The following is a 16,724-nucleotide window of genomic DNA, read 5'->3' as shown; positions in this document are numbered from 1 at the left end:
TTGTTTTTATATAAATATATATATATCTTCATTTTGCATGAACATGCCAACCAAAATAAGTACAGACTGTAAAGGCCTTTAAAGACCGTACACAAAAGTAAAAACTGGGAAACCCTACAAGTTTACGCTCCAGTGCAGCATGAGGAAGAAATACAGGAAGTGTAGGATTTATGGTCAATCTGACAAATGAGCTGTGTGTAAAAATACAGTGCTTGTTCACTTTGTTATAACACAAATTTTCCTCCCCCAAAACTGGAAAAGGCAAGAAGGGGTGAATGATTTTGATTGGTGGGCAACATTACCTAGCCAATCAATCAAAATCAACACTTACCGTTGTGCTCCGTTACCTGTAAAACACTCATCAAATAAAAAAAACAAACAAAAAAAACAAAAAACAAAACCAAAACAAAAATATTTTCAGTGTGTTTTAAGGTTTCAACTTGAGATGTAGTGGGGAAACATTTGACTGGGCACACAGTTAAAAGGTCAAAGGTCTTTGGCAACTGATAACGTGAAGACATACGGCTTGTTGGGCTATACATTTCCTTCCGAGTGAGTAGGGGAGGGCATTGAAAGACAAAATGGAGCATCATAACAGAGAAGAACATTAGTTGGTCAATTATAGATTTACATTTGGAAGTTTCAGTGCATTAAAACAATTATGGGAAGGCATTGATATAAATGGTAGAAGATTTAAATTCCTTTGATATTAATTTTGCAAAACATCTTGTGCATACACTTCTAGATTAAAATGGAGTTTAGTGGAAGCAATTATAGTATTTAACGCTCAAGAATACCAATTAAAGATGAGCTGTACTGTGAAGACATTTTATTTAGACAAAGTAGATTTTATTTAGGTATTTTTTGTTACTTTTTTTTTTTTTTTTTTGCCTGGCTCAGCAGGCTGGTTGCTCCCTACCTCGCACATAAAGATTAGCGGGGGACGAGTAGCGTACGCCTTCCTCATTAGACGCCACGCACTCGTACTTCCCCTGGTCCAACTCCTCACTGTTCTCGATCTGCAGGGCACCTGGGGAAAGACAACATCCAACAAAGAAAAGGTGGGAAGGGGGAGAAACATGGAAAGAAAGAGAGAAAGAAAGCAGAAAATATATGATTAGTCTATCTGACACAAACAAATCAAACCACTGGGAATCACTTAAATTTCACACGGTCATTTCAAATACAGTCTCTCTCTGCAGCAATGCTGACGCAGGCTAGCTTGACTAACTCAGCTGAATTCCAGCCTCAGTCATTTGTCGACAAAAAGCTAAATAAATCAAAACGTGAACTGAATCAGTCATTTTGGGTTTGCAGCAATGTTTAAATTGTTAGCAAAAAGGAGCTATAAAGTCAAAAAAAGAAAAGCGTGATGAAATGTAAATTAGAAAAGTGTTAAGGTTACCTTGTAAGCAAAGTAATTAAACTGCAGAAGAAATTAATTGATCTTAAATTATAATTTTAAATAATGACCCAAAGGGGCTTAATACAGATCCATGCCACACTTTGCCTTTTTTTTTTTTTTTTTTTTTGCTAAAAGTTTTACAGGGCATGACTCGTCCCACTTTGCAAATCTATTGAGTGAAATGTTTTCCCATGTTCCCACTCATTTGAAAAGTAAGTTCAGTTCAAATGAATGAATAGCTTTTTGTTGTTTTTGGATTTCACATTTTGCTACACATGTTCAGGTGAATTTAGGTGCAGACTTTCACCGAGCTATTCTAAAACTGGAATATCATTTGATCCAACCATTCTGTTATGACTCTGGCTTTAAGTTTAGGCTTGTCTTGCAGGAACATGACCGTCAGTCCTAGTCTCTAGTCTTTTGCAGTCCTTAACATTTCTTCTAGGATGAACCTGATTTTAGCTCCATCCATCATACAAAGAACTCTGACTAACTCACCAACTCAAAATGCAGCCGAGGAAACTTGTTCCTAGTTTCGTCATGACCAGTCACACGTGGCAAAATTTGGAAAAGCTCGAGGAGTATGAGTGTATTTGAGAGGCAGACTACTACTCACTTTACTCTTTACTCATTTGGTCATTGTTTACGTTTTATCTCAAAAGACATGAACTACTTTTTAACATCATTACTGTTTTTTTTTTATGTTTTGGTTGGAGTTAACTGCATGTGTGCAAGGCAAGACAACCTCAGCACTCAGCTGCAACATGGGCAAAAGGCAGGAGGGAACAAAAGAGGGAGGTGAAACACCAGGATCATTCCTCGTTAGAGTGTTGTTGACGGCACTTCCTGATGATATCATTAGGGCCTCTGGCTGGCTCAGCAGACAGATTGTAGCCTGGGACTCTCTGACAAACACAACACCACCATCGCTCGTTAACGTTTAGCCAAGAAGCATCAATATGCCAGCAGCTGCCCCGAAAGCTTTGTAATATACTATAACGCTCTCCATCACATCTGCAAGCGAACACAATGTTGTACAAGGCCACCGCTCTGAAACAGTGTTCAAATAACACATTTCACCTCATCCACAAATTAGACAATCGATCCTGGTTAATTATAAAGATTAGTCACGCTTTTAGTCCGTTCGCCTCCTAATAGAGAAAAGAGTATTTGAGACCTTGAGGTGTGAGCAAATATATTTACCAATTTAAACGGAGAACAGACCTGAAGGTACAACAATCGATAGCGTTTCATTTTTCGGTTTTCTTTCACTTTCTCTTCATTTTGCTTTACTGCTCAGATCACCTCATCACTCAGAGGCCTCTGTTCCTGGCATGTACCTCGAGAACCAAATGAAAAAAGAAATCTGCCTGCAGAGTGCAGGTGATACATTTTTATTTTTTATTTTTGCTCTGGCTTTAAATGAGCATCTGATTTTGATCTGTTTGATGTGCGCTTGGAACAGCAAATGCCAGTGTGGTGGCAGGTGGATTGGAATGTGCTCAGAAGCTGAGACCACAAAGTAAGAAACGTATGAAGTTCAACTCCAGGTGGACAGATCCAGAAACCTCTGCCAGCGGCTTGTCAGACAGACTTCCTTCAGCTGAATTCTAAATATTTTGTCTGAACTCACCTTTGTTAAATCAAACAGCACAGCTCTACATATACCAATTTTGTTAAACTTCAGCTGGCTGATAATGATGTGGCAGCTTAAAAAAAACAACAAAAAAACCCCAAAAAAAAAACACAAATAAAAGTCCCATATAACGGTAAAAAAAATAAAAATAAAAATCTCAAAACAACCTAGCAAAATACAACAGCCAACAGCTAATAAGTAAAGTAGGAGCAAGGAAGAGAAAGAACTATGTCTGAGAACACCTCGGCAGTTTTATTTGCGCTCAGACTTCTGTGAAAGGAGGATTTCTCAGCAGGTGGTACAATGTGTTTCCAAGTTTTTACTGGTTTTTGCACAGATTCTACGTAATATTTCAAAATAGGGATTTGAAGAATGAATGGAGATTTTCTTTCATTTAAAGTACACACTGAGAACCATGAGAGAACAGAATATATATATATATGTGTGTGTGTGTGTGTGTGTGTGTGTGTGTGTGTGTGTGTGTGTGTGTGTGTTTAGTAGTACGTGCTACCAGTTAGGTTTTATGCTATACACACACTTGCCTCTTTATCTGGTACATCTTGCTTGGATTTCTCAGAGATTAGGCCAATTTTGACTTGATCTTAAAGAGTGGAAAGCAGTTAGTAACAATACTTTGGTCGACAGCAGCCATTCAGTGGTGTTCAGGTGGACACTAATGGTTCAAACAGCCAGGTTTCACGTAAACGTGTCTGCCCATTCTCATCTGACATCAACAAGACACTTTCAGTCAACTGACTGATAAGGTTACTGAATTTTGCCTCTTTTTTTTGGACCATTCTCTATAAACCTGAAAACTAGCTGTGAAAAAAATAAAATAAAATCCTCGGCGTGGTGTAGATGATGGCACATCTAGATGTCTGAATGCACTGAGTCACTGCCATTTCCTATGGCAGTGACTCATTGCAGTCTATCAAAATTTGTATCCTTAACCAATTGAAAACATGTGAAAGTGACTGGTGAGTCTACATTTCTGCCACAATAACATGTTGTCTAATATTATTCTGTTTTCCAAAAGAAGCATTGATTAATTTTAATCACTCAAATGTGAATATTACATTTTGCAATTAAAGCAGAATACCCAGTTAAACTATATTCAATACCAACTGACTTCTAAGAAGCAGAATGAAACAGATCTCCCTTCATATCCTGAAGCTCCAGGAACACCAGGGTTTTTTTTTTTTTTTTACTATCATTTCCTTTTGTCCGTCTCTCTTTCTTTAAGTGACTGCACTCTGTGTGTGTTTTGCATAATTGCACTCTGCGTCCTCCGCCAGCCCGTGGCTCACCAGAGCGCATGTGGCCAGGGGCATTTTTCTTCTTTTCTTCTTTTATCAAGAAAAGACGGAAACATAAGGAATGAAGTAAATGGCAAAAATTATCTTCTATGAATGCAATAAATAAAGCCATGCACTGAATCTGCTCGCAGCATGAGTGTTTACAGATAAAGACGTGCTTGGTGGTAAACGGCTTTTTTTCCCCAAAAAAATGGCTGTTAGTGTGCTTATTAAGAGAGTCCACCAAGCAGCTTGATAGGATGCTGGCCCTTTTGTTTTTCCCCTACAGCTTTTAGGTCTTATCATAAACATCAATGGTCATAACTGCTGCAAACAATTTGGGTTTGCTTCATTTTAGAAGCAATTACAAAAACAGCTGGTACGAATAGTTTGCTTGTAAAAATAAAAAATAAAAAAAAGTTTTGAATAACAATTCTAGTTATTGTATGACATCATTCGATTCTGACTTCAACTGAAGAGAAAGAAAAAAAAAACTCTTGTTATGAATAATATGAGCAACATCCCTGGAGAAAATGTAAATACATAGTTATATAACTTTGATTTACTATGATAATTACAATTCTAATTATAGATTTCTATTTATAAATGGAAATATTTATGCATCTTAAACAATGCCTCGTCAACAACAACAACAAAAAAAAGTATATACTTTGAGTTTTTGACATGAAACAATCACAAAACTCCAGGCCGGGAAACAACCCCCGGCCTGGGTTGTTTGTGCATGGAGTTGAACTTGTAACATCAAAAAGATGGGAAACTTCAAGGCGTGTGAATACTTTTGAAAGAAACTTTATAATGAAATTTGATAAATACTGTGTGAGGCATTTTCTTCTGCAATGATACGGAAAGCTAAAATAAAATAGACGTGACTGCTGATGGAAAGTAATAGTGGGAATTGATGCGATAATCTCCATTTACTCCCTACACTGATGTAAAAAAATAAATAAAATACTAGTCAAGTTATATTCAACGTTATATTCAAAGAGAACACTGAAACTTTTTTTTTTCATTTACTAATGTACTGTCATTTTTGGGGGGGTTTTTAATCCAAAATAAACAATCTATATAAGGCAGACACATACTTCCTGAAAATGATAACCTCATCTTCCATCTGGACCAGTTCCTCTTCAATTTAGTCAGAATAATCACCAAACACTTACATCTTTCATCCTCCACTGCTACCCACTCATGGCTGTCTCGCAGCATGTTCACTGTCTTCATCCATTCAGTGGAAACGGCTGTAATGGGAGCAGAGTCTACAACAGTTGTCCCAGCCACAACAGCTGCCCTATTTAACAACACTGTGCAGGTTGATCTGATGAGCAGTGAGGTGCCAAGGGTTTGATAAAGGGAACTGTCTGGACACAGCCCAACACTTTATTTTAGAAAATGATTTTCAGACTCATTTCATTTAAAATGTTGGCCAGGGGTCGGCATGGGTGATTTTGTCCTTAGGGAACGTCTTTTTGCTTTTAAACATTCTGCCAAGAAGACCCCGTTTTAACATGTTTCTAAAGGTTTATATCTCTTTTTTAAAACAAAAAATGAAAATAAATAATAAATAAACCTGCTTGACAACAAGAAAATGACAAGAGAGAAACACAGAAAGAGAATAACAGTGGAAAGAGGTGGAGCGAAGAGTTGAAGTGACAGAAAAGCACGCAAACACAGAATGACAGAAATGGGAGTAAAAGAAAAGTGAGGAGGGGTCGGCATGGATGATTAATTTCCAAAAGTGCCTGAAGCTGTGATCTGCCCACCCCGCACGCTGCTTTATAGCAGTTTCACCATGTGTGCATCCCTCTCAACTCCTAACCCCCCACCCTCAGTCCCATTTGTGTAATTCAATTAGTGTGCTCCAGCGGACCTTGATTGATTTGTTTAGGCGATCTACAAAATGGCTGGCCAAGCCTTAGTCTTTTCTTTCCCTCCCTCTTGCTCCTTCTGCATCCCGCTCAGGCCTGCTGGTGGCACACTGCTCTTTTCATCATTTTATCTTGCTTTTGCAGTTCGCAGCTCCTATTAGTCCCTCATTTCTCCTCATCCAAACACTGCTCACTAATGCTCTACTATAGTCCAATTAGAGCTCCAAATTAGCAGCTTACTGAATCGGTGGACACATAAAGATAATAACCTTTGCAGTACATGAATTATACCCACTTAAGTGCAGAGCCAACTGTAGGATTCTTAAAAAAAATATTGAAAGCTTTAGTTTTCTGATATGAAGAGGAGGAAAAAAATAATTGTTTAATAATTGCAGCTTGGCTACATGAATGCTACCTAGGTGGTAGGCTTCACATTTTGTATGAAAGCCACTTCAAATAAAATTCATACAAAGTAACAGTGCTGCAGATGACTCAAACACATTTGGCCGCTGTGAATGACAACATCTCAGAGGCAGCCAGTGTCACTACATGGCAGCCACGTCTGAACTCGCTATACTCCCTCTGTCTCGCTCCTACGTCCGCGCCCTCGCCGTCACTCCGGCAATGCTCTGTCACCACCACAAGGTCACTATGCTGCGACCGCAGCAGCATGGGGCTCCACGTGTGATGCCATTGTTGTCAGAGCCCATCTGTTGTTTTTTAGCGCTTCTATGGAATCAGTAATGACGCAGGTAGGAAGTTAAGCTGCCTTTTACACACGTCTCGCACTTCAAGGCCAGCACCTGCATGGTTCCGTATCAAAGCGAAATAAATTCTATTTCTGAAATCCAAATTATTTTTTGCATGAAAGTGATACGAAAAAGACTTGAGAATGGGGCTGCATTTTGCTAGAATAGGCTGGTATGATCACCAAAGTACTTACGTGATTATTTTGAATAAAGAAGCATAGCATGATTTTAAAGAGGGATATTATGTATTTTCCAAGCACAGTGTACCACTTTATAACACAATCTTGCAACCGTTACCGTCAATTGTCAATTCAATGCAAACTTCAAGAGACACCTTCAAGTTTGCCTCTGTAAGAAGCTATTATTCTTTCTGACACTCCACCTTCAGCACCTCATGACAACAATTCTCCTCCATTAGGCCGTTTACAACTGTTCTTAGAAAAGCTGGACTGAGAATTAGTTTGTATAATAAGCTCGGCGGACACACAGTTCCACCAGGTGTTTGATAATTGCCGCTGACGGTAGTCTGGAGGAGCTGAGTGGAGGAGGTGCAAAGGAAGAAGTGATCTGTGAAACGGAAGCTCAGCTGGAGACTAAAAAGCACCGAGAACAAGATTTTTGGTTAAGTAGGTAAGAGCAAGCGTTTGGTTAGGCACCCCCGAATGGCTGATGTTGGAGATTTGAGGATTTCTCAAGCATGCATGAAAGAATCAAGGCAACACTCCAGGTATGTTTTTGATGAGGGAATAAAATTATAACATGATTTAAAGCTCAAAAAAGTTGATTTTATGCAAGCTTTCTTTTAAAAAACAAAACAAAAACCAAACAAACAAAAAACATTCCAATCTGGCTTTCTTGTGAGCAGTGTAATGTGCAGAAGCCTTCTTTCAGCTACCTGGCTGTGGGTGAGAATAAAATTGCCTCACTATGACAGAAACAAAGTAACCGATTCAGAAAGTTTGGGTCATTTTCTATAACTTTTTAACCGTGACTCAATTAAATGTACCGTACTAATTGTGCAACGGCAATGGGTTGGGTTTTCTTGGTTATCAAAAAATTATCACTTTTTTTAGAGGTTTTTTTTTTTATAAACAACCAACGTTGTCTTTGTTGTTGATATGGAGATGTAATAGACGAGCAGAGTTACTCTGTGCAACATACTGCTGGGGAAAACTCTGGTTATTTCAGCACTTTCTCTTTTTCTGTATTAAACATGGGTTAAAACATGCCACAAACAAACAAAACACTTTAGTGATTTTTGAAACCAAACCTTTTCAAATTCCAGTGTAACCTTGTTATCACAAAATAGTCTGTGCCCGCATGTGATATGTAGTCTTGTCTATTTTGATATAGGCCACGCATTCCTAAAGGCAAGTCAGCATAGGCATAGAGTAATGCAGTGGGGGGAAAAAAAGCCCTAGGCTGCTTATCTAATTATGCAAATACAAAGTCCATGAATAATGTTAGCTTTTGTTCACTGCAATATGATTTATGAGCCTTTCTTAATCAAACAAAGAGATGAAGAGGGAGTTTGGTTATATCTTTAATGAGTGAAGGCTTTAAAAGGTGACTAAAACTTCATGATGTTAATGTATGATTAGAAATGCATGACTTTAACCTCAAAGAGAGCTGCATTGAAAAAAATATATAATCATTTCTTTGGCTGTAGCAAAACTGTAAACCACAAACGTTTATTGCATCCTTTCAAATACATGGCCAATCCTGTCAAACTGAGAAATTCACTTACCTGTTCAGGCTGTGGAACAAAGGCATTTTTCAACAAACACACTGAAATCACATTGAGTCACCAGGGAAGAATATGTTTGAGCAATAACACCTGATGGATAATTACAAGTGAAAGTTAAATTGTCGGGGGAAATGAAAAGAATAATGAGGGGAGATGAGGAATTTATTGTGCAGTGATTTTGTGTAATTCACAGGAGTTGAGCGCCTTTACATCTATGTCACTGTGGTCTTTCCTTTATATCCTTCCGTTAATCCGCCGCCGTTATCAAAGCTGAACTGTGGATGTTGCCAATTCTCAGAAGGCAGCCAGTGCACCCAGAAACACCCCCCTTTAGGTTTGTAGGTACAAGCTGCTGTAGAGCAGAGTGGAGGGAATTAAATCAAAAGTAATTTATGCCAGTTTTTTCCCCTGACATATCTCAAAGTACGAGGGAGGTGCATTTACATACGTGACGTGGCGGTGAACGGAAAGATCAAAGCAGACAAGGAGAGGGAAGAAATGAGGTTACTGAAGTCTTAAACAGTTTCCAGCAGAACATAGTCTGGTCTTATCAACATCCAGGGCCACCGACTCCAAGCTTTTCATTTCCGCTCATTTACAGCTATGAGTTTGCTCAAAATATTTAGCTGTTGAGGTACAACACCACTATTTTCTAATGTCACATTGCTCAGTGGGTTCATTGAACATACGCGTTAGTGAAGAGAAAGGGAAAACACAGAACACACATGTAAGACTAATACATAAACAATGAGATGAGACTGAAACACACAGGTCTGAGCGTACAGAAAACATGGTAGACAGACACGAATGTCATAATGACGTTAGTACAATAGAAATTTGATTTTCTTTTTTTTTTTTTTTGTCTCATATTTAGTAACTTTGGTTGGATTAGAGGTGGTTATGTTTGTTTATGATTCAGTTAAAATATGTTTATTCTGTTCTTTTATTTGTTCATTTTTACTCTAAGCACCTTACCTCGAATCGGGGTACCCTCTGGAGGAGACACAAAAGTGAAGACATAACATCAGTTCAGCTCTGGGTTAATGTTAGTATACGTTAGAAAGTATTTGGGATGGAAAGGTCACTGAACTAAGTTATAATACCATTAGAAATTATTTAACAGACAATAAATAAATAAAATGTATTTCTCTGCTGGTATCACAAAAGAAAGAACATGCTTTTATGATTGGGGCTTTCTTTTAAATTGTTGCTTTAAATATTCTTTGATGAGAAGTGCAACAATTTGATAGAATTAATAACCTGAAGTATTTTATCATACCTGAAACTCAGGTATGAAACTGAGCAGAACATGATAAATTTGATTTGCTAATTTGGTATCATTAAGCATTTTTTTTTTCCAACCATAAGAGGTGTGTATAACAGCAAGAGTATTTGATACTGGAAACAAAGATTTGCTAGAATTTCATACTATAACTTAAGGTAACACTTCATATCTTAAATAAAAGTTATTCTTTCTTGTGCAAGACATAAACCTTCTTAAATGTGACAAGGACTCTGCCTTGAGGTTCATCATGTCTCTGCAGTCATTTGATCCCCTGGCTGCTTCTGTTTTGTTTGTTTTTTTTTCTCACTAAGAGCTTCGTTTTTTATTTATTATTTACTTTGAGAAGGTATATTGTTACATACTCGCCTGCAAGCCAAATGCTTCATTAGGGACAATAAAATATTGAGGTTTTTTTTTTTTTTTTTTTTCCCAATTCTTGGATGGTGGGTTTTTAAAGATGTCTTTGCTACAGAGCTTAAATCTGTTTGCACAAGGAAAGCAGTTTGGCCTCAGCCCCTTTGAATTCAAAATAACTTTTCCATTCATCTTATTGCTTTTTTTCCTGTTTTCTTTTTATTCCCCTTTTGCTTACTTATTTCTATTTTTTGCCTTTCACTCTGTTTATATATGGAGTGTCTCAGTACTTCCTTACAAATCTATTTCCTCAGAAAACCTGTGCCCTTCCTCGTGTTTTCAAAAAGCTAGCCGGGCAAATCAATCCCAGAGAGGAGCCCTGTTTCACATTTCCGGCCTGCTGGCCCAGTGCTAAGCATCAAAGCTATGTACTTTTCATCAAGTTTATCCATGAAGATCTCAGCCTTCTCATACATTCAAGCTATTTTAAACTAAGTATTAATGTCCAACAATTACTTACTTGTAAGTAAGCTATAGTTTTCCTCTTTCACAAATGGAAAGTCCATATTACAATATCTGATCTTACCAAAAATGAGTGGCATTATGCTCAGTATTATACACATAACAAATTAACCTTTGTCTCCTCTTGGGTTCCCCTTTCAGGAGTTACCACAGCAAATCATCTCTCCATAGTCCTACATCAGCATAATGATAAATGCTTGACAACACATATTTCAAAATGCATTATTGTATTTCTGCATAAAGGATCTTCTTTTGTGATACCAAAAATTAGTACTCATTGAGTTTAAAGTTCTGTCTGGTTTGCAATGAACCTTCCATCGTTATATTCTTTTTTAACAATGTGTCTTAGCTGTGCTTGAATTTTTATTAAAACTGCCTCAAAATTTTAGACCCGGAATATAAGGATGCCAATTGACACAACAGTAATAAAAATAATGATAATAAAAATTATAATAATAACAACAGTATATTAACTGATGAATATGTAATGACTTTCACAGTGCTCTATAAACAAGCATTAAAATAATTGTTGTGAACACATCACAAAATTCATATATGGTCATTAATGAAAACAGAGAGTCATTGAAAAACCAGACAAAACTAATATGACATTTTAATATATATATTTTTTAAATGATACATATAGTTAGGTAAGTCACAAGACAAAGGACATGGGACACTGGGAAGGTTATGTTGTTAGAGTTAGAATTGATTAGAGGCTGCAGGAAGCTGGTTTATTTAGCTTTAGCTGAGATGAATTTTAGCTAGGAGTTAAGAGGTTAGAGGTCAAGTTAGGTTAAGGTTAGAGCAAGGTTAGGGTTAATAGAGCAGGTTTATACAAGGGAGTTCAGTTTACATCAATCAAAAAAAGAAAAAAAGTGACAAAAAGGTAAAATAGGGTGAAATAAAATTTGTGAGGTGGGTGAGGGGCTAGTATTTGTCGAATATTTTAATTTTCAAAACTGAAACACCATAAGCAGACCAAATTAAACCAGGTAAAAAAAAAAGCAACAAAAAACAACAAGTTAGACTGTTGGGCACATGTGGTTTTCAATTACAATATCAAATCCACGACATAAAACATTTCGGCCATAAGCTTTCCTTCTAAGCTTCGGTCAACCAGGTATTGAACAAATTAGCGGAACAATGACCTAAATACATCTCCACATGCGGCATCTTCCTCAAGCTATCAAATGTAGTATTATTTTATTTCTATAGAACATCCATCTGGTTTGTTCAACAACCTTCTGAAAGCGTTAAAAAAAGTAGCACTAAAGGCTATCCAGAGGCAGTCTGGCCCGAGATGTTGCACATCTGCATGTAAGGCAAACGAAGTTGCGTGATTGGCTGAGTGTCAAAGTCTGACCACCCTCCAGAGGGCATCTGGCTGACCTTCACTTTGCTCCAAGCCCCCTCCCTCATGAGTCTGGTTGTGTGGTAGCAGCCCAGAAAAAAAAGCTCTACTGTTACTACATCTGCAGAGGTCCCAGCCTCTCTTCTCCAGAGAGCCTTTGATGCCAACATGTGTGGTTGAACGCACACAAATTCAAAATTTGAGAGAGTGACGATCCTTGCAACATCAAGTTTAAGCATTTTTTTTTTTTTTTTTAAATAAAGGGGCCGATAATATTTATGAATACTCATCCTCTCACTGTCATTGTGGCCTGTAGTGAATCATTCTAGTTGACAAGGCCAGTGAAGGCCTGGGGTCTGCAGTCATGGGAACTGGGGAGAAATGTCAGGCTCCCAACACACCTCTAAAGGAACTCCTTAGGGGACCCTGATGCAAATATCACTGCCCCACCAGCACAGCATGTCTGGAACATACGGAACCAGTCTGCCAGCTATTCTACCAGCTAGAGAGCTATCTTGCAAACACCATTTTCTCCTTTTACAATGGCAATATTATTATTATTATTATTATTATTATTATTATTATTATTATTTCTGTTTTCAGAGGGTTGACAGTCGAGCCACATTTTTCTAGTAGCTAGAAAAATCTGTCTATAACTTTGTAGGATTTATTGGAACAAACTATAGATTCTGAAGGTTAAAGTACTCTTCTTATCATCCAAAGTCAACCATCAGATTTCAGTCCACTTTGTTTTTAATCATCATCATAATTCTTAAAATCATTCCTAGTTGCTAAATACCACAGGGTTATTTTACATTTAATTTATCTTATCATAATCTGACGTTTCCATGCACTGAGATTAATAAATCTTTAAGCAATTTGGGAAAGCATTAATGATGACGCCATGGCACTAAAACACTCTGAGGAGCCAATGTATAACATTTCAGTTAAATAGAGGCACAAAAGCAAGAAACTAGAGAAGTTTGGACCTGGCTGATGGCCCCACCTTTTATTGAAATAGTTATGCTCATGTATGAAAAACATATGTCTGTCCATCCATCACAGAGTTCAGGAAGGAGACAAATTATGAGCAAAATATGATCAGCCCCAGAAAGAAAGTAAAACATTTTGTGCTGACTGAAGCAGGTAGGAATGTGTCTTTTCCTACAGAGAAACAAAACCTGAACTGATATGGTATAAAAAGCCACTCAGTGAGGAGTCATTATTACTCCAAATGCAACAAGATGGATTAATGGATGGAGCAATGAAAGAATGGAAGGATAGATGGATATTCTCTCGATCAATAGTCCGATAATATATCAAATCTAAATAATTTTGGTAATCCTAAATAAAAGATGTGGAGGATTTTCTCAACGAGGAATCCCCACTTTAAACTTTGCTAATGTAGGCAGACCACTCTGCCTTCGCTATCAATATAACACTCATTTTCAGTTTCAGTGGGGTCTTTTCCACCAAACTGTTTCCAGTACTTAACTGGAGGTACAGCTTCTGTTGCATCAGGTCTTTGTGTTTGACAGAACTTTTGTCAGGAGGCTAAAGGCAGGTTTATGGGGAAACGAGGTAATCAAATAGTTTTAAACGGTGTTTTGTGGGGGTAGGGCGATCCCTGCAAAAACGCAGTAATTTAACAATAATAACATTTTAAATTAGCATCTACATAACGAAATCTTTTTAATCTACCTCCAGTAATTTCAAATTCCCCATCACTAAATTTAAGTAGGTCACTGTACTGTTACAGCTGCAGTAGCAGGTGATGATTTTTTCCTGAGTCAGTTCTTTAACACTGCCCGCCTCACGTCGTCTTCTAGTGGTGCTAATAAATGCTGTTCTAAGAAGTTATGTTTAACACATCCACTAGTACACATACATCGCTAATAAGCTGCTTGTTGTTTAAAACAGCTTTATGATTCTGAGGTGGTGATATTGGGTACTCTCAAAAGTGTTCCGAATACACTTTTGAGAGCACACTCTAAGAAGTGTACTTTAGAAGACACGATAAAAAGTCTATAGAAACAATTAAGTTCAATGCCGTGTTAATATCCTGACGCTGGGACAGATCATGTATCAACCAGGGTGCTGTGGTGGCACTAGGGTAGAGCACAACTCATAAGGAGACCTTAGTCTGCGGCCGTCGCAGGTTCGATTCCAGCCTGATGATCGTTTGCTGCATATCTTCCTATGCTGTCATTAGTCACTTTCCTTTCTAACTACTTTCAAATAAAGGCAGCATGACCCAAAAAAAAAAACATTTTAAAATAGAGATATTTTATTAATTTACTTCTTTAATTGAAGTAAACTAATTTTTTTGAGTAAGACTGACTTAAATTTGTCAAGTTAAGCCAACGTATTAAATTACATTGGATTTACTTGTTACCAACCAGAGCAGATCAATTCAGTTGGATCTACTATATGCATTTTTCAGTGTACGGGGTCTTTGAAAAACTAAAATAACATGTCAAAACATATATTTAAAATAATTAAATTCTAGCTGTATTTTAAGCACAGTGTGAGTGATAATGTAATATTGGATATTTTAGTTTTTTAGTTTGGAGCAACTTAAATGCTTGAGTTCGGTTTCTGTAGAATTAAGCCAAAGAGATCTGAATTATCTATTAAAAATAAACAAATGATTTGAGTAAGAGTCAGTTAAATTTGTCATGTTAAACACAATGAATTAATTAATTCATTGAAAAACTTTGTAAATTAAGATGGATAAGCTTAAAGAATTGAGGTGGATGATCATAGAATATTGAGTTGGATGAACTTAATGAATTGAGTTGGATGATCATAATATACTGAGTTGTAAAACTTGGTAAACTGAGTTGGTCAGACATAGGTCACCAAACTGGCAATGAACTCAATTGTTTCAAGTAAAGTCAAAGTAAAAAGATCATTTAAGTTACTTAATTTAAGTTAGCACGTTGTCAGCAATAAACCAAATGAATTAAGTTAATTAATGTAAAAAAAAAAAAAAGTCTTTTAAATGAACTATATCCAAAAACACTTTTTAGAGTGTTTAAAAAGTTGGGGGGAACCAAAAGAAAATGCTAAAAATGAACAGAGGAAGACCATGGGGAACACATTAAAGAAAGGGAGAAGGCAAGAGTTGGGGAGCGAGAGATGCATGCATTTTGGGAAGTGGTTTATGCCGTCTGCTTCAAGGAGAGTGAGTTGGTTTTATGGGCTTTGCAAGTCACTTACCAAATCTTTCTGAAAATGACAAAGCAAGAAAAAGTAATTAGAAAAAAAAATAACAACATAGCATTTTTATGGATAAAGTTAGGTTAAGATTGCCAAATATCCAAATTAGTTAAAATCTAGTTATTTGTTGCGCTTTTCTAACAATGGTGTATTTTATGTATCAACGTAATGTTTAATTTATGATGATTATTAATGTTTGCTTACTTTGTAATAATAATGTTAATAGCCGTAGCTTTTTGGGTTTTTTTTTTTTTTTTTTTTTTGATCATGTTAATGTTGATGTTAAACTGTGCTATGAATCAAAAACAAATGCAAAGTGTTTGAAGGCCCTGTGATGTGCGACGACGCACATCACGGTCTCAGACACCAACAAAGACAAACATTTTAACAGAGAGACAGCAGAACAACTGTTAAACAGCAAACACAAAGAAAGTTCAAGGCATCATCAGACAGACAGACAGACAGATGATACAGAGGTTAGACAACACTGGAAGCTGGATCTCTTTTATCCATAGCAGCTTAAAACTAACAAAGGCACATGGAACAGGTTAAAGATTTTTACAGTTTGACAGGTTAAACAGTTTTTCAGAAGCTGGAACTCGCCATTTAAACGATCAAAGAACAGGATAGTAAATTGCTGATGGGGAAAACAAATGTAACTGAAAAACAAACATTACAGTCTATAAAATATTGATCTGACTGGGATTAATATGTATGGGAAAGACATCCCAGGACACATTCCAACTGTGTGTATCAAGATATCTTCACACTACAAAATGTGAAGAGTCGAAGTTCATCAATACAATTTTGGGAACTATTTTGTTTTTTTCTGAAAAGGTGTTATGTCCTGATTGTAATTATTCTCAGGAACATAATGACTGTTTTCTTTCATGTAACAAAGAAACATTTTTACCTATGATAATCAGGTCAGTATCCTGATTACGCTGTATTTTTTAGATGTAAAAGAGTAAAATAGGCCAAACTTTTTATACTATGTATAAAAAATAAAGATATATTTCAAATTGTTGATTATTTTCTGTTGTGCCATCACATATACTTCCAATTAAATCTAATTACATTTGTGCTTGCTGTGCGGTAAAATATGAAAGTTTAACAGGTATAAATACTTTTACACAGCACTGAATTTTTTTTTACAATGGACTCCAGAAATCTGTAACATCACATGCAATATTTGAATCAGACCTTTATCCAAAGATATACATTTAACAACTTTTCTCCAGAGGAAAAGTAGAGAAACTACTTTTGACT

The 16,724-nt window shown here is 36.7% G+C and overlaps 1 protein-coding gene across 8 annotated transcripts in view; it reads right to left on the bottom strand.

The window, feature by feature from the left end:
• The window catches only part of LOC106958541 (receptor-type tyrosine-protein phosphatase S-like), a 206,013-nt gene that overhangs the window by 19,380 nt on the left and 169,909 nt on the right, over positions 1–16,724 (bottom strand). For 6 of the 8 annotated variants that reach the window (XM_015050489.1, XM_015050492.1, XM_015050496.1 and 3 more), the window contains 3 exons: positions 15,456–15,464; positions 9,694–9,711; positions 920–1,030 (listed from right to left, as the gene is read on the bottom strand). In XM_015050489.1, the coding sequence (XP_014905975.1) occupies positions 920–1,030; positions 9,694–9,711; positions 15,456–15,464 (138 nt within the window). The remainder of the gene's footprint in view (positions 1–919; positions 1,031–9,693; positions 9,712–15,455; positions 15,465–16,724) is intronic. The other 2 variants (XM_015050493.1, XM_015050495.1) reach the window with 1 other exon arrangement.

The sequence above is a fragment of the Poecilia latipinna genome, unplaced genomic scaffold, assembly GCF_001443285.1.
Source record: "Poecilia latipinna isolate Pla-1442-1.1 unplaced genomic scaffold, P_latipinna-1.0 Scaffold994, whole genome shotgun sequence".
NCBI classification, from domain to species: domain Eukaryota; kingdom Metazoa; phylum Chordata; class Actinopteri; order Cyprinodontiformes; family Poeciliidae; genus Poecilia; species Poecilia latipinna.
Note: the sequence above shows the minus strand (reverse complement) of the source record. Positions and strands in the feature narration are given on the sequence as shown.